This window comes from Epinephelus lanceolatus, chromosome 12 (genome assembly GCF_041903045.1).
Source record: "Epinephelus lanceolatus isolate andai-2023 chromosome 12, ASM4190304v1, whole genome shotgun sequence".
Classification (NCBI taxonomy): domain Eukaryota; kingdom Metazoa; phylum Chordata; class Actinopteri; order Perciformes; family Serranidae; genus Epinephelus; species Epinephelus lanceolatus.
This window is the reverse complement of record NC_135745.1, coordinates 18,436,196-18,463,247: the sequence shown is the minus strand read 5'-3', so window position 1 is coordinate 18,463,247 and position 27,052 is coordinate 18,436,196. Positions and strand designations below refer to the sequence as shown.

Sequence of the window (27,052 nt, the reverse complement as noted above, 5' to 3'; positions counted from 1 at the left end):
TAATCTTGTTTATCAATTTATTGTTTAGGTACTTGTCTTCACTCTTTTTGTAAATGTCTTATTGCACAATAAAAAAAAAAGTAAAAAGTAAAAATGATAGTAAGAAAAATACAAAAAAGCACTAGACATCCACCAAATCAAACATGCTAAAATCATCATTATTATTATTATTATTAGTAGTAGTAATAGTAGTAGTAGTAATAATAATAATAATTATAATTTCTAATTTTTATATTCAATAGGTTTTTTTGTGCATTTTAGGTCCTATGTAAGGGAATGTTGTGGTTTTGTTTGTTTGCTTGTTGTTGTTTTTTTAGTTCAGTAGTGGAGCAGAAGTATAAAGTAAGAAAAAAAACTGCAATTACTCATGTAAAGTACTTTTACTTGATTAGGCTAAATGTAATTTACACCAGTGCCTTCATGTGATAAGTAAGTAAGTGTAGTCATGTGCTGTGAGCTGGCTGTAATACCCCATACTACCACCGGGGGGCGCTCCAGCCCCACAGACCACCCGTCATAACAAATGAGGTAAATTAAACTGCTCAGTCGTGTCGATGTCTATTAACTTCTCCTCCTCCTCGGTTAATGTGAAAGTGTCACTTTCTCTCTCTCCGCCACAACGTCCCGTGGTGTTTCTTTTCCTCAGCAGTTTTATCTCCTGTTGGCTAAAGTGTGACATCTCTCAGGTCAGTGAAGGGAAAATCATTTATTTCCACCCCGTCGACGAGTGTGTGTGTGTATGTGTGTCAGTCAGTGTGTGTGAGTGTGGAGAAATCTAGGAAGTAACGTTAGCCTAACTTTTCGCTCAGGACGACGCGGAGACGTTAATCCTCAAATTTCTGAAAGAAACTGTGATTTACAGGAGCAATAACGTCGCGGAAGTGCTGGGAAATTACCTTGAATCATTGGAAACGGTGAATAAGCAGTTTGTTAGCTCACCTTTTTCTGGGAAGCTCAGGTGGAGAAACGTTTTTTTTCCCTAAGTTGTGTGATTGGAGTTGGTGGATGCAAGAGGTCTTCCCTCTGTCGTCGCTTTCAGGAGTATTTCGACTTTTAAAGATGAAATGAGAGTTTATCTTCGACAGGTGAGACTCGTTTTGATATTTTAGTTCAGTTTGACACTTGTTACTGTTTGTTATTTGTCACCTGGGCGGATGGATATGTGGGAATTTTCGGGAATGTCGACTGTCGTTGGTACAGTAGGTATTAACATGTTGATACTGTGGGTGGAAATAGGGCAAGTATTTTCTTTTATCTATTTTGCAGTTTTAAATAATGAAAGAGTGTATTTAAAATGTAAATGAGCTGAGATTTAGATCAACCTGTGTTTTTACCTTCATTTCTACTTTCTTTTTCCTGCCTCTTGGTCACATGATGTGCATGTTTCTACAGTGGATGCTGGCAGACATTTGGGGCAGTGAGTTATGCTGAAGCCTGCCTGTATATCTCCATATCAGTATGAGCACTACAGATGGAGCCGGGCCCTCTGAACAGGATGGAGAGACCCGAGTTGTGCAGATCTATCCCAGGCTACCTCAGGACACAGCTACCTACTGTCCCCTGCAGATCAGCGCCGGGGACACGGCAAGAGCAGTCATTCACAATGCAGTGGTCACTCTGGGCCTGGATGCCACCAAGACGTACAGCCTGCTGGAGGTCAGGAAGAGTGGTGGAGAGGAGAAGTTGCTGGAGAATGGGGACTGCCCTTTGGAGAGAGTCCTGCTGTGGCCGCAGGGGGCACAGAGGTGGCACCGTCAGAACCAAGGGTACTACTTCATCCTGCAAGCCAACAATGGAGTAGAAAGTGGCAGAGAGGAATATGATGACCTCTGTAACCTGCAAAGTGTGACTGAAGAGAGTATTCTGGAGGCTCTACGCCAGCGCTTCTACAGGCTCAAAATCTACACGTACGCCAGCAACCTCCTCATTGCCATCAACCCCAATAAATTCCTGCCTCTTTACTACAATCCCAAGTACGTCAAGATGTACGAGAACCAGCCACTGGGCAAACTGAGCCCTCATATATTTGCCATAGCAGACGTGGCCTTTCGTGCTATGCTGAACAGACAGGTCAACCAGTGTATTGTGTTGTCTGGGGAGAGTGGCTCAGGGAAGACTGAAAGCAGCAGTTATCTCATCCACTGCCTGACCGCCCTCAGCCAGAAGACATACTCCAGCGGGCTTGAACGGACCATCCTCGGGGCTGGCCCGGTGCTAGAGGTAGGTCACTGTGATATGAGGCTGGCCACCTGCTGAAACCACAGACACCCACATCTGCTGTAGCAGTCCACACTGTTAAAGGGACAGTTCACCCCCAAATCAAAATATTTTTCCTCTTACCTGTAGGGCTGTTTATCAATCAAGATTGTTTTGGTGTGAGTTGCACAGTTTTAAGGATATCGGCCATGGAGATGTCTGCCTTCTTTCGGATATAATATAACTAGATGGCACTCGGCTTGTAGTACTCAAAAAAAATACATTTGACAGCAATGTCTCGCTCCAGAAATCATGACCCAGTTCACAAGATAATCCCCAGACTTTGTTGTGAGTAGTTTCATGTAGGAACTATTTCTTTCTACCAAACTATGCTTGCAAGTTGTGTCAACGCGCAGAAGGTAGTGTGCATCTACTGCTAGCTCACCTAGCACCACTGAGCTAGCTAATGTTACAGCTCAACTGTGGCCGCCATTAAAGTTTACATCTTGCACTGTCATGAGCACAAGCCTCTCGTCCATGAGTAGATGTACGCTTCCTTCTGCGCAGTGATACGGTTGGTGGGTGTAGTTCGGTTAAAAGGAAATAGTTCCTTCATGAAACTGCTCACAACAAGGTCTGTGGATTATCTTGTTTAACCAGGTCATGATTTCTGGAAAGGGACGTTGCTGTTGAGTGTTTCAAATGTATTTTTTGGCACTTTGGGTGCCACTGAGTTCTGTTCTATTAAAGAGAAGGCAAACATCTCTATGGCTGATACCTCCAACTCTCCCCAAAACAGTCTAGATTGATAAATAGCACTACAGATCAGAGGAAAACAATGTATTTTTGATTGGGGGTGAACTGTCCCTTCACTTGTGTGGAGGCAATAAGAAGACACTTTGTCACTCTTGCTGTGCTTCACCATCTGTATCAAATGTCTTTCCAAATTCTTAGACCGAGGGCTAAAACGATCAGTCAACAGAATATTAATCAAGTTATTAATCCAGTCATTTGTCAGGCAAAACTGTCAAACATTTTCTGGTTCCAGAGTCTCAGATGTTGGGTTTTACTACTTTATATCAGTGCAAATAGAAAACTTTGGGTTTTACAACTATTGTTTGGACAAAACAAACACTTTAAAAAAAAACTAACTGATTAGAGCTGCAACGATTAGTCAGTTAATTATTAGTCAATCAGTGGAAAATTAATTGGCAACTATTTTGATGATCAAATGATTTGTTTTTGCTGGTTTTATGCTTTTCTTTGTTGTACATAATAATTAACCAAATAGCTTTGGATTTTTGGACTGTTGGTCATATAAAACATAGTAACATAGACTCTGGGAAATTACACAGGGCATGTTTCACTATTTTATTGAAAAATCATCACAATCATTAATCGATACTGAAATAAATTGTTAGTTGCAGCCCTATAACTGGTTGATAAAAAAGCATGATATGAATTCTAAGCCCATGAGAGCACGTCGGTCTGGCCTTCCATGTGTTATTGAAAACACTTTTTGAGTCATCTTCATCTGTAAAACGCCCCGAATTGTCCCAATTTTTAACCCCACAGGAAACTAACTTGCATGCACAAGTGGTGTCAGAAACCCCAGATGGTGCTGATAAGAGCTGTGGGTTGATTTAGAAAACTACTATCTTGCTGGTTTAACCAGAAGATCATCTGCCTTTGTTGCAGCGTGCAGCAAAGGCAGTGACAATAACTGAGACTCTGCCACCCTTATGTTGTAGAAGTATAGAGTAGTGAGGCTGCTGATCGCCGGATTAATGTGGATGATTTTTTTTGTTTGTTTTGTTGCACTTGATCAGGGTTCAGAGTCTAACTGAAACTGCATTTGCATCACACAAACTGCCCACTCTTTTCTCAGATCCTTTTTTTAGACCTGTTGCTGACTTTTATTCAAAAATGTTAAGCACTAGCTGCTAAATAAAGAAACAAGTCCCTTTTTACAGGAAATATATAGAATCAGCACCATGTGTTTGCACTTCCTGCAATAAAAACATGGGATCAGCATAATCAACATTAACCACAAAAGGCCGTGTTATCTGAACCAGGAAGGACTCCGTGGTGTTTTGTTGGTCATATACTTGTGAGAGCAAAATACAACAAATGATAAGAACATAGAGGGCCATTGTGAGTAAGACATTTGTATCGTTAATGCTGATTCTTTATGATCAGTAATATATTTAAATATCAGCATTTGCATAGTTTGTTTTGCCTCTCACATTTGGATTTACGTGAAGCGCAGGCATTTCCTTAAATCAAAAAGCACCAAAGGGCAAAACAGTGTTTGTCAACTGGGAATTCACACTATTTTTTTCAACTTCAGTTTCACTCTAACTCATGTAGGTTAAAAGGTCTCTTTGTTGGTTAGCACATCAGCCTTGTGCTACAGTAACCGTGTCAATGAGTAACAGGACAACACATCTGCCCGCATTTCCCTGTGACGTGTGCTTTTTTTTTCCAGTTGGATTACACAACGTGTTTTGATGATAACTGACATGAAACCAGGCATAACACATTTTTAGGGGAATACCAGGGTAATTGGAACTTACCAGATTTTGTGTTTTGTGGGGAAAGAACGTTTTTTTTTCTAGGAGTCTGTCTTCAGTGCACAAGAACAGGGAAGACATTAGTTGGTTTCACTTCATTTAAAATACAAAACAGCTCCACGTACCCACGTTGTTTTCCAAAGTGCTGCTCATGGCTCTTCACTTTGCACCAGTTAAATCTGTTCCAGCTACCATTATTTGTAAATGTGCACAAGTGCATGGTTTATCTGTCCATCAATACACCAACTCACCTTTTACACAAAGGATCCTGGCCTGCTTTGTCTGTGATCACACACCCCCTCACACACACACACACAATCCCAAGGGGCCAACCTTACGTTAGAGAGTGACTGAATATGGATTCTTCCTCTCTCTGAACAAGTCCAACAAGTTTCCAGTTGAAATAAGCAACAGCTTAAGTATTTTTCCTGCTAACTGATCTCTCAGGCGGTTGTGTTGTTTTGTGCTTGTTTCCTAAAAGGTGTTCAGAGAGGCAGAAAATTAGCTTGAGGAGGAAAAGGTGACTTGTTGTTTGAGTGTGATTTGATTTTTATGATGGGGAAAATAAGGAACAAGTTTACTGAGGACTGAGATGTAATTCCACAGCAGTTAGCCGTAGGATTAACCAGAGGCGACCACGCACAAGTGTTTGCACCAGAAATGAATATCAATAGAGGCCAAGCCTAGAGTCACTGACAAGATTCACACTGCAGTGATGAGGATCAGTTGATGTGTTAATCTGTTGTTTAGGGGTTTTATGGTTTTGTAGTTTGGCTGCTTTGCAAAAAGCTTCCTGCAGTCTTGGGATTTCCTTTATATGCATGAGTCACACCCTAAGATACTTGTTCCCTTTTTATTTGACGTAACAAAGCCAAGACTACTTTTTCTTTCCCTCTTTAGTTAAATGTATGTGGTGCAAGAAAACTGCAGTGTACTCATGCATTCACTGTTGTAAGTGATGAAAACATCATCAAAGTATCTTGTAAGTGGTTTAGTTTTGAAATCTGGGAAAGATCTGCAGTCAATAGCCAGCAGGTGATGGCACCTTGCTTTCATTAAGTATGGCGGGTGGTTGTTGCTTGAGGTTTGTGTTGGGTGTTGGTGATCAGGAAGTGGAGCGCTGAGCTCCACAGGGAGAATTTGAAGGGCGTTGTCTTTGAGGGAACACCAGAGAGAGAGAAGAGAAGCAGGAACGTGTCAGAACAGGCTCAGCCAGGTCTGCTGGCGAATCTACACTAAGAAGTATAAATCGCCTCCTTTCTCTCCCTCTCTCTCGTAGCTTTAACCCCACTCTGAAATGTGCAATTTCAGATCCTCTTTCCTCCCTTGTTTAGCTGTGTTTCCAATCCGGGAACATAGATCCTCTCAGGCCAGCATTTCTAGTTGGAAATCGGTTTGAGACAATTTTCTATCCCAGTGTCTCTTATTTTGTCAGATTGTTTTTGAGGACACAGCTGGTGCATATCGTTTGCAGCCCTCGGTGTCTCCACTCTGCTTTGGTTGCATCATATGTTTAATAATAATATTTAGGCAATCCTTTGACTCTCACAAAGTCAGAAAACATCACATCATCACAACATGTTGATCATTAAATGTGTAAAAAATGTAATGTGAGACAAAAGTAAATTTATTTTTTCAGACCCTCCTCTAATTATGTTTTTTTTTTCTTGTGAATTTTTTGGATATTTTTAAACCTAAATTATTTAAATTTAAAGGGATAAAAGTCAGTCTTTGTGTTACCCAAATAAACACATTATCATATGCAACTGGTGATCAGTGGTCAAGTAAATATTGCTAGAGTCATAAAATCCATTGTTTCTTCTTTGCAGCAGCCTGATTCACTTTTTAGTTAATCAGACAATATAACAAATAAGTCGATGTTAGATGCTGCCCTCACGGCCCAGTCCTGGATAAACAGAAGATAATGGATGGATGAATAGATGAAGCAAGATGGGGGCTTTTTATGTGATTTATTTGCTCATCGTCAATATATTGTTTTGAATTGTTGTTGTTTTTTTCACGAGTACTTTCACACAGAACACAAATATCATGCGGCAAAGAGGACACAATTTTTTGGAATAAGTTAGATTTTTCTGAGCTTTCACTCTGCGAAGTAAGGCATCAGCCAATCACGTTGTTTAGAACGGATGTCATATCAAAACTTCATGACAATGGCGGACCTATTGCAACCGTTGCAAATCTGCATTGCTGTCAGTCTGAATAGTTTTGATGCAGGGGAGTATTTGCATTTATATGTTGTTTGCATTTATATGTCGTATATTCGTCACACCCCTGGTGTGTAAAGGCCTTTAGAGGTGACATTTGCAAATCACTTAATTTTGTCAGATGACAGTCCAAAACCCAAAGATATTTAAAGGTCCAGTATGTAAGATTTAAGGGGATTTAGTGGAATGTAGCGGTGAGGACTGGACACTGCAACCAGCTGGAATTCCTTCAGTGTTCATTGTTCAGGAGGTTTTTATCAAAAATTGAATTACTTGCAGAAGTTACTTCCTCTCCAAACAAACAGGTGATTCAAACACTGAATTAAGCAGTTTTATGTTACAAGTCCGTAGCTCTCCTACCCTCTTCAGCATGTCGCAGACAGCCTGCTTGACCTGAACCTGCAAATGTTTGCTCACCTATTATCTCTGATAACTTAATGTGTGCTCACCTTTTGTCTCCGATAACTTTATGTGTGCTCACCTTTTGTCTCCGAGAACTTAATGTGTGCTCACCTTATTTCTGATCCAGATGTTCATGAGGTTTTTACTAGGAGCTTAATTATCTGCAGAGATCTCGTCCTCCCTGAAACAAACAGATTTGGTGATTTAAAGCGGTAAAAACACGGAATAAAGCAGTTTCACATTAAAGAAAATCTGTATTTCCAAAGCTGCTTGTCACAGAGGGCTGCTAACTATGGCAGCCAACATAAAAATGTGAATGGCCCTATCCAGAGCAAGTGTTTGGTTTGTCTGTTCTGGGCTCCTTTAGGCCCATGACAGTGCAACATGGCGGTCTCCATAAATGAGGACCCACTCCCTATGTAGATATAAACGGCTCATTGTCAGATAACGGAAACACAATTCTTATTTTCAGATGATTATACATTAAATAAAACATAGTCATGATATTCCATTTCCATATATCCCCCAATAACCTACACACTGGGCCTTTAATTTGATGTAAAACATAGAAAATTTACAAATCCTCACATTTGGAACCAGGATATTTGGCTCTTTTGCATGAGAAATCAGTTCATCAGTTATGAAAATAAATTGTTTGCCAGGTGTTCATCATCTGTTGCAGTGAAATGTCACATCTCAATCTGTCAACTCAGGTATCATCAGACTTGTCCCAGCTTTCCACCGGTGTTTCCCACCATGTTGCCAGTTTTTCAAGGCCAAATTCCTGGTGATAAGCTTGGAATTTTTTGACTTTACGAGCAGACCAGGTCTACCTAAATGCATCCTAAGTGTTAGTCTCTGTCAGGGAGGAGGAGCAAGTTCAACCTAGCCCTCTTCATCGTATATCTGTCCTTCAGAGGATCCAGCCCCTACACTAGGACGTGGCAAACACCTGTGTCTCTTCCTCCTCCACATACCATCTTCTCTCCACATGCCTTACATATTTAGTGTTCTCCTTCTTTAGATAAGCTTGATCTGGTTCAAATGAAAACCATGCTCTGTATTTACAGCACTGTAGAAACATTCCAGCAATGCAGAGGTTTTCCTGTCAGCGTGCGATCAGTACAGTATGCAGGTCTCGCCCACTGTCTGCGTAAGCATTGCTCTGGCCTGTTAAGACACGACTGTTAGCATAGCTCACACTGGAATGAGGGAGAATAATACCTTTTAGATGCTGACATGGGATCAGTTTGGAGTTTCCTTTGTCTTGAGGAAACTTGGGAAGTAGAAGCTGATCCAGGTTCAGCTGCAGCGCTCATAATCCTGTTGTGTCATTTTACCCTGTGGTGACTTAGCCCGGGTGGAGTCGGTTGTTTTGTTGATAGTGAGCCTTAGATACTGTCTCCATTCAGAAAATAACAAGCGCTACAATTGTGAGATTGATCATTATGTTTTCTCTCGGGCTGCAGCTACTGATTATCTCTATTATGTCTATTTTATTATTGATTATTCTAGCAGTTTTTTATTATTGATTAATTAATTTTTTACAATGTGTGTTTGAAGTACTTGCTTTGAACAACTGTTAAAAAAATAAAGACATTTAATTTGTAACTATGAAATGGAAAAAAGCTAAAAATCCTCACATTTGAGTAGCAACCAGCTACCTTTGGGTGTTTGTACTTGATAAATATTTTGAAATTCTAAATTAATCAATTGATAAGATAGCTGTAAAGTAATACTTTCCTCTCACCTGCTGACAGATTTATTGTTTACCCAATTAAATACATTTTTCACAGAAATGTAATAAACTGCAGAGCAGTCACATTAGCAGAGCGGAAAACACCATCCACTGAGGAAGTATCTGTGTCTTAAGTGACAATAAAACTGCACGCTGTTTATGCAGAAGCCTCATTGAGAACTTAACAAAAGGCTGCTTGATGGAACTTTTATTTCCAAATGCCTGTGGCCACTTAACTATGTGCATAATAGATGCCAGTCTCATGGTTTAACTGCATTACTGATGGAAACACTGAGGATGCATTGCAGTTGTTGAATTCAGCCAGGGGGACTGAGATCCAATGCAGTGACGCAGTGAATTACGGCAGTAATGATGATGTTGTGGTAAATAAGGCTTTTTAGTTGTTCAGTTGTTGATTAATTATATGTAATAAATCATATTAAAAAAATCACAAAATCAAACATCAGATATATTTTCACAAAGGTTTAATTTTATACAATTCCTTTACATAATAAGAGTGGCTTTGCCTTCACATGATTAGTTCAGAGTAAACCTGCAACAATTAGTTAATCAATTAGTCGATCAACAGAAAATTTATCTGCAACTGTTATGTTAATTAATTCTTTTTTCTTTTTTTTTAATGGTTTCTTCCCCTTAAATGTGATTTTGTTTTGTTTTGCTTTCCTTGGTATTTTATTTATTTATTTAGTTTGAAAGTATTGAGTAGGGGAGGGAGATATGGTCCTGAAATAATATTACAATATTTAAGTGTATTTTTGTGATAACAATATTCTTGACGATATGACCAATTAGTAAAAAAAAAAAAAAAAAAAAAAGTATTATTAATTTAAGAAAATAGATTTGCAACATAATAAGTGATATAGTTCTACATATCAACAGTTTGCCTTTAAATATTCAGTAAAAACTAAACAAAAATGATCTCTCAATTCTTAAGTAACAGTAACTGACAGTTACAGTGAGATTCAGATTCTGTATACAATATCAGTAGTTCAAAGAAATAAAATCTACTATGATTACACATTTAAACAGCTCCCAAATATACATCCCCTCCATGTTGTGTTTCAGATGCTCCCATCAGGGCGGAGGTTTTGCTTCCCTAAATGTAGCACTGAGCGTTACAGATCGTCCTTTGTTCAGTCTGCTATCACTTATCTCCATCAGCAGTGACCACTAATCATCCATGATTTACGTCTGACAGTGTGTGACTCTGGATTTTGTATGTTATGTATTGTACTGTCTATTTTGTTTTTATAATGACTACTCTCTGTATCCCAAATTACCCCGCAGGGACATTGAAGTCTTACCTTAGCATATTTCCCACCTGGACCTTTATGCTCTGCCATTTCTCCTCTAATCATCACACTGTAACCTGTGACAGGCTGTTACGATACGATAAATATTTCACATTCACATATATGTAGTTTTTTGTCAATCTGTGAGCGTCCCATAGGTTTATGACAAAATCACTTGACCTCACCGAGAGGAGAGCTGCTGCCAGAGGAACCGCTGAATGAGTTCCCTCTGAGCGGTACCTCACTAAAAGAGTCTGTGAAGTCCGGGGCTGTTCATAAAACATTCATGACTTCACAGTTTATTCCACACTACTGAAGCTGCTCCTCTTTTTGGAACCACTGCCAAGTCGGTAATGAATTTGTTTTCAGCCATGTTTGTTGTTGCCGTGGGTAACAGTATAACATCAGTATGTCAGTAAGTCAAAATATTGCGAGTATCACAATATGAATATTAAAAATGATACCGGTAATATTGTGAACAAGATGATATGGCACACCTGTAGTATTGTAAAAATAAAAACAAATAGTAAAAATTACTATTTGTACATACGGTCTGTGGTGTGGTGAAATCGAGTGCAGTGTACCATACACCATTAATTTGTCCCTCCATAGTTTCACGTCGGCATCCCCAGCATATAACCGATACTTGCATTTACTGACCGATACACACTGTATCTCCCTCTCCCTCTCACACACACACACACACACACACACTGGCTGCCAACAATTCATTTGCCCCACCTCTGGTTGCATTTTATGCAACTGACTGCCTCCATTCCCATGATGGTTATCAAATGAAGTAGAAAAAAATGCATCAAATGAGTAACTCTGTTGGTATGGGTATCACTTTAAGGGCACTGGTATCTGTACTGGTATCTGAATTTTCAAATGATACCCAGACATTTTACACAAACATTTAAGATTGTCATTTAGACCAAAGATAAATCAATTCATTTAGAACATAATTGATGATGAAAATCACTGTAGTTGCACCTCTAGTTCTTTAATCTCCAATGTTTCATAAGGTTACAGTACCTTCCCACTTGCCATCCACAAACCACAGTAACTAATTTAATCGCTGCTCTACGCAGCAAACATTTGCAGTGTTTAGGTCTGGGTGCCAGCGTCTGTGAGAAACATGCCTACAAATTTGACTGTTTATTTTAGCAAAAACTTATGTTCGCTGTGTTTTAAACAGGCCTTTGGCAACGCAAGGACTGCAGAGAATAACAACTCCAGTCGCTTTGGGAAATTCATCCAGCTCAACTATCTGGAGAGTGGTGTCATCAGAGGGTAAGGCTTCATGTTTTATTTTTCTCTTCAAGGCCTCTGCAGTACAGTTAACAGTTTGTCTTGGTTAATATTTATATATATGTTACATTTAACAGATCATTTTTCTTGCTGTGTCGTAATTGTACAATGTTGGCAACCACACCAAAGCTTCTCAGGTTCTGTTGACATTCTCCTCTTGTGTGTCTCTTGCAGGGCAGTTATTGAGAAGTACCTACTAGAAAAGTGCCGCCTGGTGTCCAGAGATCAAAGGGAGAGGTATTATTAAGCTTATATTTTATTTCTAATTTATACATTCAAATGAGCATGGAAATAGTACATAAATGGTACCAACCTTGGTCACATTGTCTCCAAGTTTTACCTGAACTCTGACCTTTAACATAAGCCAGTAAAAGCAGTCTCAGACACTCAAAACACTCACCCTAACCTAACCACCTTCACAGCACTGTGTGCAGTAAAATGTTGAGTAAACACCAGAGTTGAAATGAAACATGTGTGAGCCCTGATTTACTGTATCGGCGCCGTGTGACCTCTGACCCGCAGGAACTTCCACGTGTTTTACTATCTGCTGGTGGGTGCGTCCAAAGACGAGCAGGAGGAGTTTCATCTGTTAAAGCCGCAAGACTATCTCTACCTCAAGCAGGTACCTTTGATCCACACACTTAGCTGCTGCTATAAAGGGGAGGACTAGCGTAAAACGTGTCATTTGATGTTATCAAATGGGGAAAACCAGCAGTAGATGTTTTACAGAGACAGAACCACAATATCTAGACACGTCTCAGTAGTGAATTGTAGCGTGTCACAGCTTTGCCTGTGTTGTGCATAAACAGACACTCACATAAAACTTTAAAACTTCACTTTAATTAGACTTAAAGTGCACATGCTTTCCCACAAAATCATTTTATTATATTTTAGTTGTGTCTATATATGTCTTTTGAGAATGCTTTTGTTTGAACCCTGGTGTGGACTTAAAGTTCTGACACCACCTGAAAAGGCTGGTCTCTGTCTGGCTTCAAGTAATCTTGCGCATTTTGCATGTGTTTATATTGCAACATGGACCAACCACCAGCCATTTCCTTTTCAGGTTCAGCGCCTATTGTGTCTTCCTTTGGTTTTGTTTTTAGTAGCCTTGATTTATGTTTATGGCGTTGAAGCTGCAGTTTCAACTAATTCTCATAACTAACTCCTGATCTTCTTTGTTTTCGCTCTGCCTAGACATTAGACAATAAAATGATTAAAGCCTTTTAGTTCAGTCAGGTGCAGCATAATTTGCTGTCACTCACTAAACTTACAGGATTGTGTATTCCTCATTATGCAGCAGGGCTCAGCGACAAAATGGTCCCATAATAACCCAATTTTCACCTTTTAAAACTCCATTACAGGTGTGAACACAACCTGGAAAATCCAGTACAGTCAAGTTAGTTTATGTATAGAGAAGACAAATATCAAGTGCCCAAAGTGCATTATAGAGAATCAAATAAAACCTCAAATATTAACATGAAAATCAATAAATTAATCAAAAAGTATCAGTAATTAAATTATAAAAACAAGAGGAAGAAGGAAGATGGTTCTGTTGATCTCTTTTCTACATTGTTGTTCATGTGTTATCTTTTGCATACACCTCTTTGGCTGTGCGTTATTTGTTACCTGTCTGTCAGAGAATTAATTATAAAATTCTTCGATATGTTTTTTTAAATCACTGAATGGCTTTGCCTCCTCTTATCTGTCTGACATGGTTTCAGTTTCAATTTTATTTATTTCTCAAGGGGGACAGTGTATATTAATGAACATTTTCTTTGAAATAAAAACGTAAATGCACCCAATTGCAGCCAAGGGCTGATTTCCATTGCTAGTCCCCCCGCCAGATGATGCAGGCAAAAGTTCCTAAAAAAGTGAATGCATTAACCATAAAATAGATGAAGCAATTACAATAAATAAAAACATAACAATCACAATTTCACAGTATAAATCGCGCAGCGAGGCATAAAAGTCATATTGCACATTATGCATGTGTAAGCTTATGTCCTGTTTTTAAGTGCAACCGAGTAATAGTCAGATGGGGGAGAAGGGACTGTTTGGGGTGTAAAGATGGAATGTGAGACTGCAGCAATGCAAACTCCAGTACATTGTTCTTCTTGTGATTATGATGGATGGTAGTGGAGGATATTTGGACAATAAGGGTTAAGTGCTGTAGTGCTTATATCCAAGTTCTGTCAATTGCATAATAAAGTACATATTAAAAGGCACAGGAAAAAAAAAAAAAAATTAGCACATTGCATGCTCATACATACATGCCTGAACAAGCACTGCAACTTAACAGTTTGCATGTTTGATTGAGACATAATAGAAACATAGTAAATAGACACAGGAAGAAAAGATCAGCACATTGCATGGTTAAGACACATGTGCCCACCAGGTCCCCTTAAATCCTCTAACTCAAACATCTCGATTGTCCCTGAGGTCAGAACCAAAGGGCACAGAGAAGCAGCATGTGTTAATTTCGCCTCAAAGCGCTGACACAGTCTGCCTGAATGTCTTAGGGCAGGGGTAGGCAACCTATGGCCCACATGAGGCTCTTAAGCCCTTCTTTAGTGGCTCCCTGTAGCTTTGATTTGATTTTTTGATTTTTTTGATTTTTTTTCCATTTATCATTGTTGTAGGCCTAAAGAATTAGGTACCTATGCACCAAATTTAAAAAATGTTGAATTAACTGAAATGTGCATCATACATCTACGGCCTGCCGGCATTTCCTCCAAATTTTGCCAAACCTCAATAGCAGTGACCAGTCTGGAGTTTCCCTTGTTAGGCTAGCTATGGATTCCAAATCCAAAAAAGCACAAGTCTTGGAGGAAAATTTGATACTGCTTGGACAGATTGATTTGCTTTCACTGCCAACTCTGCAAAGTCAGAATGCTCATTTAGACCTATTAGTAATGTTAATGGGCTAATTTAGACTTAATAGGCTGTTACCTTCATTATAGGGCTCAAATATGTTTTGTGGCTCCATTATCTTTGGTCAAAAATGGCTCTTTTGATTGTAAAGGTTGCTGACCCTTGTCTCAGGGGCTCAAAAGTTTTTTTTGTTTTGTTGTTTTTTCCCTTGTTTTAATTGTTTTGTTATAGATATTATGACTGTGTGCTTTTATGCTGCATTTGATGCATAAATTTGCTATATAAATGAAGGTTTTATTATATTATTATTCATCTTAACCCCCTCTTTCTTTCCGCTTGTCATCTGATTGTTCTGCAGGAAGACTTCCATTTAGACGAGGAGGAGAAACTTGGGCAGGAGTACGAGAGACTCCATCAAGCTATGGAGATGGTTGGCTTCCTGGCCTCCACCAAGAAACAGTATGTCTGTTTTTGATAATGAACAGAGCAACTAGAATGCTGCAGGCTGGAGTCAAACATTTGTTTTTTGTTGTTGTTGTTGTTGTCATTGTTTGCTGTCAGACATGTAGGTTTGTCATCAAGGACACAACAGCACATGCCAGAAGGTTTAGACTGTCTCAGGCACATATAGTTTTACCGTAAAGCTCACTCACTTGGTCCCCTGAGACGGTGGAGAAAGAAAGGACTTACAGAACTATTTGAAGGACAAATATTTGCTGTGTGTGGAACAACAACATTTCACTTTGCCTCTCAGTCACCTCATAGTGACACAGCACAGCTCTGAGTCAGCTTCATCTAAATTTACACAGGTAGACGATGTAATTTGGTATTAAACTGAACACCGTCAAAGAGTTCCTGCTTTCTATACTGGTGTCAGTAACAGGTCAGAGCTTGTCAAGTCAAGCAGGAGAAAAATGCAGCAAGCATGTTGACAAGTGGCTGACAGCCTCGGGACACTGCGTACACATAAAAGCGCTAGCAGCATAGTTTATAACCTGTTCAGGTTGGTCCTCCTGGTGAATAACTACACTGAAGACACAGTCACTGTTTAAGTGAAGAGGTCTAAAGAGAAGTGTACAGTTGGAAACAAAACAGGCAGAAACTATGGACAAAGTCATTTTTTCCTTTATAAATGACCTCAGACATTCCTTAGTAAACACCTCCAGAGATTCAGAGGAGGAGTCAAAGTGAAGTCCACAGAAATAAACATGAATAGTCTCTTAAGGCATTCCTTTATAGTTAGTTGAACTTACTCAGCAACTCTTGACCTGCATGTACAGCTTGTTTTTAGGCTTTGTTGTCTAATGTAGCTGATTAGACATACCAACATAGAAAATATGATAATGGCAGTGTCAACTATCACCTGCTATGAGCCTCTATAGTACTAGATGTGCTTCCTAGAGGGCAACACTGATCTGTTTACATCAACACAGCAATGTTTATCTTCCCAGATATTGTTGTTAGTTGGCTTCATATGCACAAGTTTCACACCAGCTTTGGGTTATGACATGACTGAGACTCTGATTAACTAGCATCAAGGTTGAAATAAACAGAAAAAGAAATGTAAATAAGATACCAAAAGAAACACGTCAGTATACAGTGTGTATGACAGTATGAGAAGAAATAGTCAGTGTCTAAGTAAGTAGGAGCGAGTTAAACTTAAGGGCAACCTGAATATGAAACAGTTCAATCAGATTATTTGTTAAAACTGATAATGGGATTAAAAGCTTTCACAGAATATACTTGTTAAAACTCCACAGTGCACAGCAAGTAAGAATTCACAGTGAATGCATTTCAGGCAGGAATAAGCAATCTGTTTGTGTGTGCCTGTTTTACTGTGCAGCATATTTTCCATCCTGTCTGCCATCCTGCACCTGGGCAATGTGACGTACACACTGTCAGAGGACACGGAGGTCCTGGAGGTTGGACCTGCTGAAGTTTTGTCCACACTGTCTGACCTGCTCAAAGTATGTTGGTTATGTATGCTAACTGCTAAAATCATCACCTGGATTTTTACCCACAGTCTCTTGTTGATTTCTAGTGTTTGACAACAGCCTTTACTTGAGATGAAAACACAGTGAAGCCCCATTTCCACCAAACACTTTCAGTATGGTACCTTTGGAACCAAAAATAAACCTTCAAATATGGTACCTAGACCCTAGGTCCGCTTAGCGTTTCCGCCGCAAGCAGGACTCTTAAGTGTGTGCTGATGGATTCACGGCGTCAACTCATACATTGAGTAACATGACAAGTAAACGATCCACCTTAAAAGTCGCCAGCAGTTGGCCCTGCGAATTAAGTTGTTTTTTCTCAGACTACAGCTGATGCAAGAGGCAGCAAAACATCCTTTCATTTTATAGTTACAGTTTATTACTGTATGTAAAACTCTCCATGGTATGAACAGTGATTACATGAGCCTCAAAACCAGCCACAACTCAGCCCTGAGCAGAGTGACCGTCCACTATTGGTCAATCAACGCACCAAAGTGTTCACAGCTCTACCTTTTAGTACCAGATCTGTGTGCTAGGTACCCCAACAGAACAGTGACCAAAAATTGGGATGGTGCGGAACGGTGCCATTGGTACCATTCACAACTTTTCAGAGTGGAAGCGGAAAAAACGCGAACCCAACTGAACTGAACCATACCGTACTGCTCGGTGGAAACGGGGCTTAACAGTGGAAATTCTCATTCAGTCAGCAGAGTTTCTCCAAGAGATGAACTGCGTCATTGCTGAGCTTAAAATAGCTCTCTGTGTTGTTAAAGAACAAACATGTTTCAACCTGTTCTGTTTGACAAATACAATAATTGGTACAGATTTTCCGTGGGATTAACAATGTGTCACAGTAATGTTTAACTCTCTGTGTAACCATTTGTATATTTTGTTTGTTTTTTCTAGGTGAAAAAGGAGCTACTGGTGAAGACTTTGACCAAGAGGACAGTAGTGACCACCAACGCCACCGTAGTTTCACCGTACACACTACAAGAGGTATAGAGTTGAAATTCAGTATTACAGCTTCCCCCTAAAAGGAAAACTTGACCCACAAAATGATCATTGGTAAATCAATTACTCACCCAGTGTTATGTTGAATTCATGAATAAAACTTTTTCTCACATGCCTCCACGATGAACAAAGGATGCAAAAACTCTTGATAAATTGGAGTAAAAGGAAGACGATGTTTAACAACAGCAAAACTACGTCAAATCATCCGTTTACAGACTCCCACACAACTCGTGCATTTTAATCCAAGTCTCATTCGTCCAGTTGTTTTACTGTAATTCCCATTACCGTGTTTAGGAAGTACTGAGCATATGATTGGATGAATGAGATTTATTAGATTATATTGCACGAGTTGTGTGGGAGTCTGTAAACAGATGTATTGATGCAGTTTTGCAGTTGGTATATGTGGTCCTCCTTTTAACTCTACTCACCAAGAATGTCCTCAGTTTTTGGATTACTCCCTCACCAAGGAGGCATGCAAGAAAAACAAAGTTTTCTTCACAAATTCAACATAACATGTGATGAGTAATTGATATACAAATGATCATTTTGTTAGTAAAGTATTCCTTTTGGTGTAATAATAAAATCATTAAATTTAATCCAAATATGTTAAGTTTGAGTTGGTTTAATTTTATTGTGGACTCTGTTGAATTTAAAATAAACCTTTTTTTTCATTTGAGTTTAAGTTATCTTTTCCGTTGTTTGATGTTTCTGTGTGTTCAGGCCCCCACAGTGCGGGACTCCATGGCCAAGTCTTTATACAGTGCTCTGTTTGACTGGATCATCCTTCACATCAACCACGCAATGCTCAATAGACGAGACATGGAGGAGTCAGTCTCTGTAAGTTACACAGGCAAAAACTGCACGTTTCGGAGATTTGCACACTGTTTTGTTCATATATTATGTTCATTTATATATAACAAATGATCATCATTTTGTGTAAAGTCATTTTTGAAGCACTGACAGTGAGTGATGAAGTAGGCATGTATCTGTCCTAGTAGGTTTAGCAGTTATGTGCAGCCTTAATGTAGCTTATTAATTAGACTTTGTGTGTTGTGTCATTACCTGATTTATTTTTTTGTTTTTTAGTGTTTGTCCATCGGTGTCCTGGATATGTTTGGATTTGAGAACCTCCAGATGAACAGCTTTGAGCAGCTGTGCATTAACTACACCAACGAGAAACTGCAGTATTACATCAACCAGCACATCTTCGAGCTTGAGCAAGTAGGTGTTTTTCATTAAGTCTTTCATGGCACATCCGGGTTAGTAATATTCACTCTATTTTTGGACTCGGCATGGCTGACACATTTTATTAGATGTCTATTTGCCTTTGTACATGAATGAGTTACTATTTTGCCTGCAAAAGTATTTCAGTATCTTTTGCAGTTGGCATTAAGCATTAAGTTGGTCTTAAAACTTGCAGGCACTGTGGTTACTATTTTATGTTCTGCATGATTCTCTACATCCCTATTTCTGTATTTATTGTTTGGCTGTTACGAAAACATCTCCACATCAGTGCCACAGAGACATATTCATTTACATTTACATTTACATTTACTTCCACTGAGCCACCTAATTATGTAATTCTGATTAATATATTTCAGGAAGATTATGTGTCAGAGGGCATCACCTGGCAAGACATCAACTACACTGACAACAGCGACTGCATTCAGCTGATCAGCAAGAAGTCAACCGGACTCTTCGACCTGCTGGATGAGGAGAGCAAGTAGGTGAACTTTGCCTGTAGCACGATCCCCGGCTGTGTTTATTGTGGTAATATCATGCAGGTCAATTAAATAAGGCATTTGCAGACGATATTGAAACTGGTCAGTCTGGTTAGTCTTAGTGGTAAGTGGTTCATCTCAAACAAGAAATGACAAGAAATTATCACCTTTTGTTCTCCTTCAGCTGATCAGTCGGTCACTACAAGAAATCCAGCTTAACTGAATTCCTTTGGATTTTGTCTTCCATATTCAAGCACCAATTTTCTACAGAAAAAAATGTACTAAAGATATACTATTCAGGAATTGCCAGTTACTCTTTGTAAACACAATAAGTAAACTTGGCCCCTCCTCCCTACACTGCTTGTATGAACCCTGCAAGTCTAGCAGAAAACAAGAAAATATGATTATAGAGGCAGAGGACAGAGTCTCTACAGAGAAATACGCCGCCAAACACTTCTAGTGGGTCATAAGTGATGACTGAGAGGGGTTATTTTCGTATCAGTCAGTTGCTTACATTGTTTTTTTAGTAAAATCCTACATAGTAATGGCTTTAATAGCAATTTAATGAATGTAATACTAGGTAGGTTTGCAGGCCAGTCACCATTATCGGGAGCTGGCTAAAAGTATAACTGGATGATACAGATGAAATTTAAGTCATGATATTTTTATCTGTAATATCATTATGGCTCAATAAGTAAAACTGTATGCATGGTCAAAATAAAATCATCTCAGCAAGTGTTTTTCTACCTTCTTTCCTGCGCACAGTGTGTGGATATTGATATTCTGTCCTCCTATTTGTGTATCTTTAGCCTCCCTCAGGCCACAGATGAAACCCTGTTGGACAAGTTGAAGCAGCAGCATCAGGACAACCTGTTCTTTGTACCCTCCTCAAATACAGAGCCGACTTTTGTCATTCAACACTTTGCTGGACGGGTTAAATATCACATCAAGGTGGAGTACATATCCCACACTGCAAACATCTTTATTCTTTAAAATAAATAATGAACATTTGAAATTCAGTACAAGCACAATGTGACATAGTGAGGGTAGGCTGCCTGGAATCATGTTAATAAACCACTGTGGGAAAAACTGGGAAAATCTTTGAGCTAAGTGAATGATTAATTCCGCTCCCTCCCCCTGAGAAAACTGTTGTTGCACTGTGAAGTTTCAGGTTGTGAATACATGTAATGAATGTTGAGCTCCAGAGATTCCCTTCTGTGTGACTACAGCAAGAATGCAGGAATACACCAAGTTAATTCTTCTTGTCCTTCAGGATTTCCGGCAGAAAAACACGGAGCACATGCAGCCTGAAGTCATCTCACTTCTACGGAGCAGTGAGCGGGCGTTCGTGCATCACTTGGTTGCATCCAGTCCAGAAGCTCTGTTCAGATGGGGAGTCCTTCGAGCCACAATCCGCATCCTCACAGTATTCAAGAACTTGGGACGCCAGCGGGCAGAGTCGTGTAGGTAGCTTTTGTTGCTAATAGAGCTGCATTTTAAGTTGTAACCATCAGCTAAAATGATTCACCCTGTAAAAGTAAAATAAAACACTGCAGATGGGTCTTAGCAGGAATTATGTTTGTTCAGCTGACTTTTTCTGAAGTACTCGGCCATGCTGCATCTCATCAACATGTTTTTATTTTCCTTCTTTTAACAAATGTTCTGATGAGTACATACAGCTGACCTGTTGTATTGTTACCATAGTATCTGCCAGACGAGGTTCCCGCAAGACCCTCAGAGAGATGAAACGGCACAGCAGCACTGTGGACAGACTGTCCAGGTAGATTTACTACACTGGTTCATTTATTGTGAATTTTACTGCCAATGATATGTCTCTATTCCAGCTTGATTTTCCTTTTGATACAACCAAGAGTATTACAACTGACAACAGATCTTGAATCAGGCAGGCGTTTTCTGTAGCCATCAGCCATCCAGTTTCATTCCAAGCACAGGCACAAATACTGCATAAATTATTTCTTTCATTTATTCATTCAGGAAATTTCAGAAGAAGCCAGAGACCATATTACTTATACACAAGATCGCACCAAGAAAATCAATTCACTGAAAAACAACCATCATAAACACACAAGCACATTTCAAGAGGGAATAGTGATGCAGGAGGAACAATGTATGGTTTACCAGTAATAAACACATCTAAACACAGGTTGTTAAATGGTAATATACATTAAAAATTAAAGTACCTCTCTGACATTTACAGCAACAGCATGACTCTGGATTTCTCCTTTGATCGCTCTGATGAACATCCTCTGGATGTATTTGAAGACATCTTTGTCAATTACGAGAAGAGAAAGTAAGTGGGCCTTGTGGCTTTAGTTCAGACACACTGATATTTAATGTCACACATTACCCTCTCACATTCTGTTTCATGAGTCATTTGTTGAGCCTCATTTCATTTGTGTTTTGTGCAGGAAAAGTCGCAGCGGTCGAGGGAAGCAGCTTATTCCAAAGGTAAAATGTTGGGTGCAGCGCTACACAGATGTTTGAACATGTTGAATGTGAATGAGTGACTCACTCTGTTCATTCTTCAGTTCATTTATTAATCCACATGTTCACCTAATGTCCCTTTGTATTGAAAGTCAGAAACTCAAAGAATTTATTATGTCTTATGAAACAGAACCTCATGGATTTGCAGTCCCTCCGACATATTGTTGGTAACGCCAGCCATGACCGAACCAGCAAAATAATTTTCCACCCTCATCGGACAACAAAGCCACCAACAGCTGCCACTCAGTTTCAGGTTTGTTCTGTGTGTACCTGTGTCGAGTATTATTGCTCTGCTTAATGAACTTAAATCATGACGTGATGTGGTATACATGTATGTGGAAGGGAAAGGTTTGGTTCACGTGTCATCTCAAAGTTAGATACTGAGTATTTGAAAGTGATTCTGACTTTTATCAGCTTATTACGTAGACAAACCTGAGGGGTTGCAATTAAAATTAAGTCAGATGGATAGAAAGGCTAACATGGTGTTTTTCAGCGGGACAGACCTCGGTGTGAAGGTCTGCCTGCACTGAGGACAACTGTGAATTTTCTTGGTTTTAATACATCAAACATCACTCACTGCACTTCTGTATCTCACAGGCCTCACTCGGAAGGCTGATGGAGACAATCGAAAAAGCCGAGCCATTCTTTATTTTCTGTGTTCGCTCTAACGCTGAAAAGGTAAAATCATTTGTGAATTTCTAAATCACTATCCTGATTGTAAATGTAGTCCTGCATGTTGGAGTGTTAAACACATTCACACAGTTCATCGCTTGGGGGGAAATGTTTTGTTTTTGCAGAAAGAGCTGCACTTCGATGAAGAACTTGTGCTACAGCAAATCAGACACATGGGCTTACTGCAGATGGTTCACATCCAGAAGTCTGGCTACAGCGCCAAATACACATTCAAGGTTTGCAGTCATTTGGGAATGATGTTGCACAGTATGAAAAGGAAAACTAAATCACCTCTGTACCTGTCAGTGAGAGGAAAGTTAATTTGCACTTCTGATAATGTTTTTCTCTTGATGACAGGAATTTGTTGAGAAGTTCAGAGTGTTGCTTCCAAAAGGAGCTACAGCAATGCCAGAGCACATAACGGAGCTGTTTGAGAAGATGGAGCTGGATAAGACCACCTATCAGATAGGAAAGACCAAGGTAAATACTCTTAATAATATCAGTCATCTATTCTGATCTTCACGCACCAAGCAACACAATGGTAGGAGGATGAAAGTAACATTGTCATGGTGGAAAACTTACTTCATACTAAGCTAACCCATGAGTCCTGCATGCACCCATGTTTCTGTAATGTGTTTTGAATTTAAAACATGAAACAATTAACATGACATGCAGAAATCAAAATGTCAGAGTATCAGAGAATACTGTCACTTACTAATACAAGTCACATAAGCAGTAATGCATGTATTAAAATGTACCAGTGCAAATTTTTCCAGTGGTTTCATCATTCATCCTCTTTTTCATCTCCTCAGGTTTTCCTCAAGGAGAAGGAGAGGCAACAGCTCCAAGACACTCTTAACAAAGAAGTGATGCGTCACATCATCATCCTGCAGCGCTGGTTCCGTGCCTGTCTGATGAGGATGCTCTACCTGCAAAAAAGAGATGCCACTATGGTCATACAGGTGCCATTTACAGTATTCAGAAATAGAAGATGATCAGATATCTTTTCTCATGGAGACTACTAGACAATAAAAATATTAATCCCATGGGAGGTTTCCAAGGGTGGTGTGCAGTAGATAGTCAGTGCCCTTGGTTTGCCTTCTAAGCATCCAAAAAGAAAATAAATATTCCCACAGTCTTGAGAACAAATAAAGACACAGCAGACTTAAGTTGACAGAGTATTTCTGGTCTTCTTCAGAGGAGCTGGCGTGAGTTTTATGAGAAACAAAACCGAGCTGCTACGGTGATCCAGACAGCATGGAGGATTTCCTTGAAGAAGTCAAACCGCGAACATGGGACGGAGGATGGTGAGGACACGTCCCAAACCCGACCTGGACGGGACAGGTACACATGCCACTAAAGCTACACTGCTCACTTTGCAGCTGCTCTTGTTGAATACAGTGCCACTTATGTAGAGTTTAAAGGAATATGTCACCCCCAAATGATCCTTTGTAGAACAAATACTCACCCCATGTTAAGGTGAATTTGTGAAGAAGACTATGAATTGAAGTCATAGGGTCTCAGTTTAATAACAGCAGAATTATGTCAAAACATCTCGTGCAGTATAATCCAAGTCTCATTTATCCAGTACTATTTAAAACACTTTGTGTTTGTTTATGCCCTTTGTGCATACAGTAAACAGTGCAAGAGCCTGACTCTGCCGTTCCTGAGACTGTTTATGTGTATGTGTTTGAAATACTAAGGTTTTAGTAAAATGCATGTGTTTGGGAAGTACTGAGTTTAAAACTGGATAAATGAGACTTGGACTAGATGTGTGAGAGTGTGTAAAAGGATGTTCTGGTATAATTTTGTTGTTGTTAAACATGGTCCCCTGTGACTTTAATTCATCAAGAATTTTCTCTGTTTTTGTTCAGCGTTTCTTCACATATTCTGTGTAACACCTGGTGAGTAATTGATAGACTAATCATCATTTAGGGAATGAATTATTATTATTTAACATGGTATAACCTCCTGAGACCCTGTGTCCTCATATGAGGACATCACATTTTGGGTTTACTTGACCTTGACTTCATTCTACTTAACTTGCTGTCCTCGTTTGTGGACACTTTTTGTGCCATTTTATGGTTGAAACTTGTTCATTTATGCTTATTAATGTTGGTAGTTTTATGTTGTGTACAGATTTGACCAATTTTAGCAACAGTAACAAGCTAAGACACTGTTAATCCGGAAGTACTAGTTGGAGGACCTGGGACTTACTTATCGTTGACAATGTTACGTTTTGGGTTTTTTTTTTTTTTTACTTATCGGGTCCTATTCATCCCAGATGCTGAATGAGAAATTAAAAATGCATACCAAACAAAAGTTCAGGTCTCAAGAGGTTAAACAATGTTACACCTCTATTTTGGAATAGAAGCCAACACATGCTCTGTATGAAAGCAGGTTACCAGAAACACCTGAACATGAAAAGCCTAAATATTGGGTCAATTTTTTTTGACATGGTATGACAGGTGTAGTGTTTTAATATGCAGTGTGCCATCCACCCAACCCAACATAAATACAGCACTTAGAAAAGCTGCATTTATAATCCCAGTTCAACTGAGTTTTTATTCAACAACATCAAATAGTGTGCCTGTCTTTGAAAAGACACACAGGCATTGTCGTAAAAAAGAAGAAACTTCTATGAGCTGTTGCGGCATTAATGTCACATGAATGGGCTGGCAGTGGGTGCTCTGTTCAGGGACATGTGTGCAGCAGGTAGAACATTATTCAGAGACAATCCTAATGAGCCAACTGATGTCTTTTAAACAAACACTTTTAATAAGGATCCTTAATTTTGATTATTTAAGAATCTTGACCAAGATACATACGTAGAGAACATTTTATAGATGAAAATAAAATTGCCATGTCTCTCTTGTGGCCGGCTGTTATATAGTATAAACATATATTTATGGCGTTTCTGCTCTGCAACACGTTCTGCGTCTGCACCAACATACATGCTGATACCAATATATCTTTGATAATCTATGGTGGGCTATCATCGGCCCGGATTTTATCTAGACAGTTAGGTCATTGTGGTTTGGTTCACTGTCTGTGCATTCCAGGTAAAATTAGTCTCAAATCAGACATTAAAGCGTTAGTGTTTATATTACGGATGTGTTGCTGTGATGCAAGTCTTATTCAGTGCTTCTCACATAACAGCTTGTCAAAAAAGGAGTTAAGAAGACAGCACAAAGTGGAGCTCAGCCCCAACAGGTCCAGGAGCAGGGAGAAGGGAGAGGGCAGAGTATCCCCTCCCCCTCTCAGCAGACCCTTCTCCGTTCCACTTGACCCTAAAGTGGACAGTGATGACGGCTCCGCCAGCCCCTCCAAGAGCAGCTCGCTTCAGCGCTACCAAGACATGGGGGGCACCAAGGAGAAGGCCGAGAAGTGGAGGGAAAGAAAGAGCGACGGTGATCCGACAGATGAATCAAGTCCAGAAATACGGCGACGACAACACAAGAAAGATGACTTTCAGTAAGCATCCTCAACTCATATTAGTCTTTCTTCCAAAAATGTCGCAGCTTTGTTAATATGGCCCCGACAAACTGTTGTAATGACGTCATAAACTTGCTTTGAGTTTTACCAGTCTGATCATGTCTTTATATGTATCTATCCTGTTTATGTCATGGTAAGATGTTTACATGGCAAATATTTCTCAAAATGAATATCTTGATTCAGTCCGACAGTGGTCCACAGCTCTGCTCTTATTTCCTTCTGCAACACAGGCGCAAAATAAAGTCCATGTCTGTTGATGAACTGTCCAAGATCAGCTCATCAGGCTCTGACAGCTCGCCCTCTTCCAATCCGGTAACTTTTGTCAATATGTTTCTACATAATCCAACACACTGTGTCTTCACCTACCGCTAGAACATTCAATCAGTTTTCTTTTTGTTTCTCATATAGTTGTTGTTAGTGTCCAGTACAACATTAAATGTTGGCATTGGCTTTTAAAAATTCAGTGGTTCTGTGTGCTGTAAGCTAACAAACACACAGATGGTGGCTCCTTACACATGAATCAAAAAAGGCCTCCCAGTCTGTGCCTCATCACCTTTCCTGGCCCAATTAGGTCAGGGTGCGCCTCCGCAAGCAGCCCAAACGCAAGCGGCGCTTAGCCTACGCCCGCAGTGGTTTGATGATGAACTTGGGGGGCTCTAAGGAGAGCGAGTACTGGAGCTTTCCACTGCCTCCCATCAGCCCCCATGTGTCCAACCTGAAGGGCTCAACCAGTAGCATGGATGTCCGGGCCCTCAAATCCCAGGTCAAGGTACTGACCGAAGGGATGTTTTGATGGATCACGACTCTCCTCTGCATGCAGGTCTTGCATGTGTATGTCTGAAAGGTTGCATTGCTCTGCGATTTCTCATTTCTGTCCTGCAGCCCAGGATAACAAAAAGACCTGTTGCATACGAAAACAGAAAAAAGGACTCTCACAGCCCGTTTCCAAAGCTTATTTCCGATTTTTTGTCTCCTCACCCAAATGAGTCATAGGTCAGCAGGCACAGTTCAGACTCACCACAGGATAT

At 39.7% G+C, this 27,052-nt stretch overlaps 1 protein-coding gene across 5 annotated transcripts in view; it reads left to right on the top strand.

The window, feature by feature from the left end:
* The first annotated feature begins 533 nt into the window (after positions 1–533).
* LOC117272010 (myosin IXb) overlaps positions 534–27,052 on the top strand; it is a 38,258-nt gene continuing 11,739 nt past the window's right edge. For 2 of the 5 annotated variants that reach the window (XM_033650661.2, XM_033650664.2), the window contains exons 1-25: positions 706–1,085; positions 1,393–2,220; positions 11,646–11,740; positions 11,933–11,995; positions 12,281–12,380; positions 14,988–15,088; positions 16,473–16,596; positions 17,527–17,616; positions 18,352–18,468; positions 18,718–18,852; positions 19,233–19,354; positions 20,162–20,303; positions 20,626–20,815; positions 21,057–21,132; positions 21,571–21,663; positions 21,782–21,821; positions 21,988–22,110; positions 22,455–22,535; positions 22,655–22,765; positions 22,887–23,009; positions 23,342–23,491; positions 23,728–23,873; positions 25,689–26,003; positions 26,255–26,336; positions 26,596–26,793. In XM_033650661.2, the coding sequence (XP_033506552.2) occupies positions 1,459–2,220; positions 11,646–11,740; positions 11,933–11,995; positions 12,281–12,380; positions 14,988–15,088; positions 16,473–16,596; positions 17,527–17,616; positions 18,352–18,468; positions 18,718–18,852; positions 19,233–19,354; positions 20,162–20,303; positions 20,626–20,815; positions 21,057–21,132; positions 21,571–21,663; positions 21,782–21,821; positions 21,988–22,110; positions 22,455–22,535; positions 22,655–22,765; positions 22,887–23,009; positions 23,342–23,491; positions 23,728–23,873; positions 25,689–26,003; positions 26,255–26,336; positions 26,596–26,793 (3,579 nt within the window). In that variant the 5' untranslated portion in view covers positions 706–1,085; positions 1,393–1,458. The other 3 variants (XM_033650662.2, XM_078173070.1, XM_033650663.2) reach the window with 3 other exon arrangements.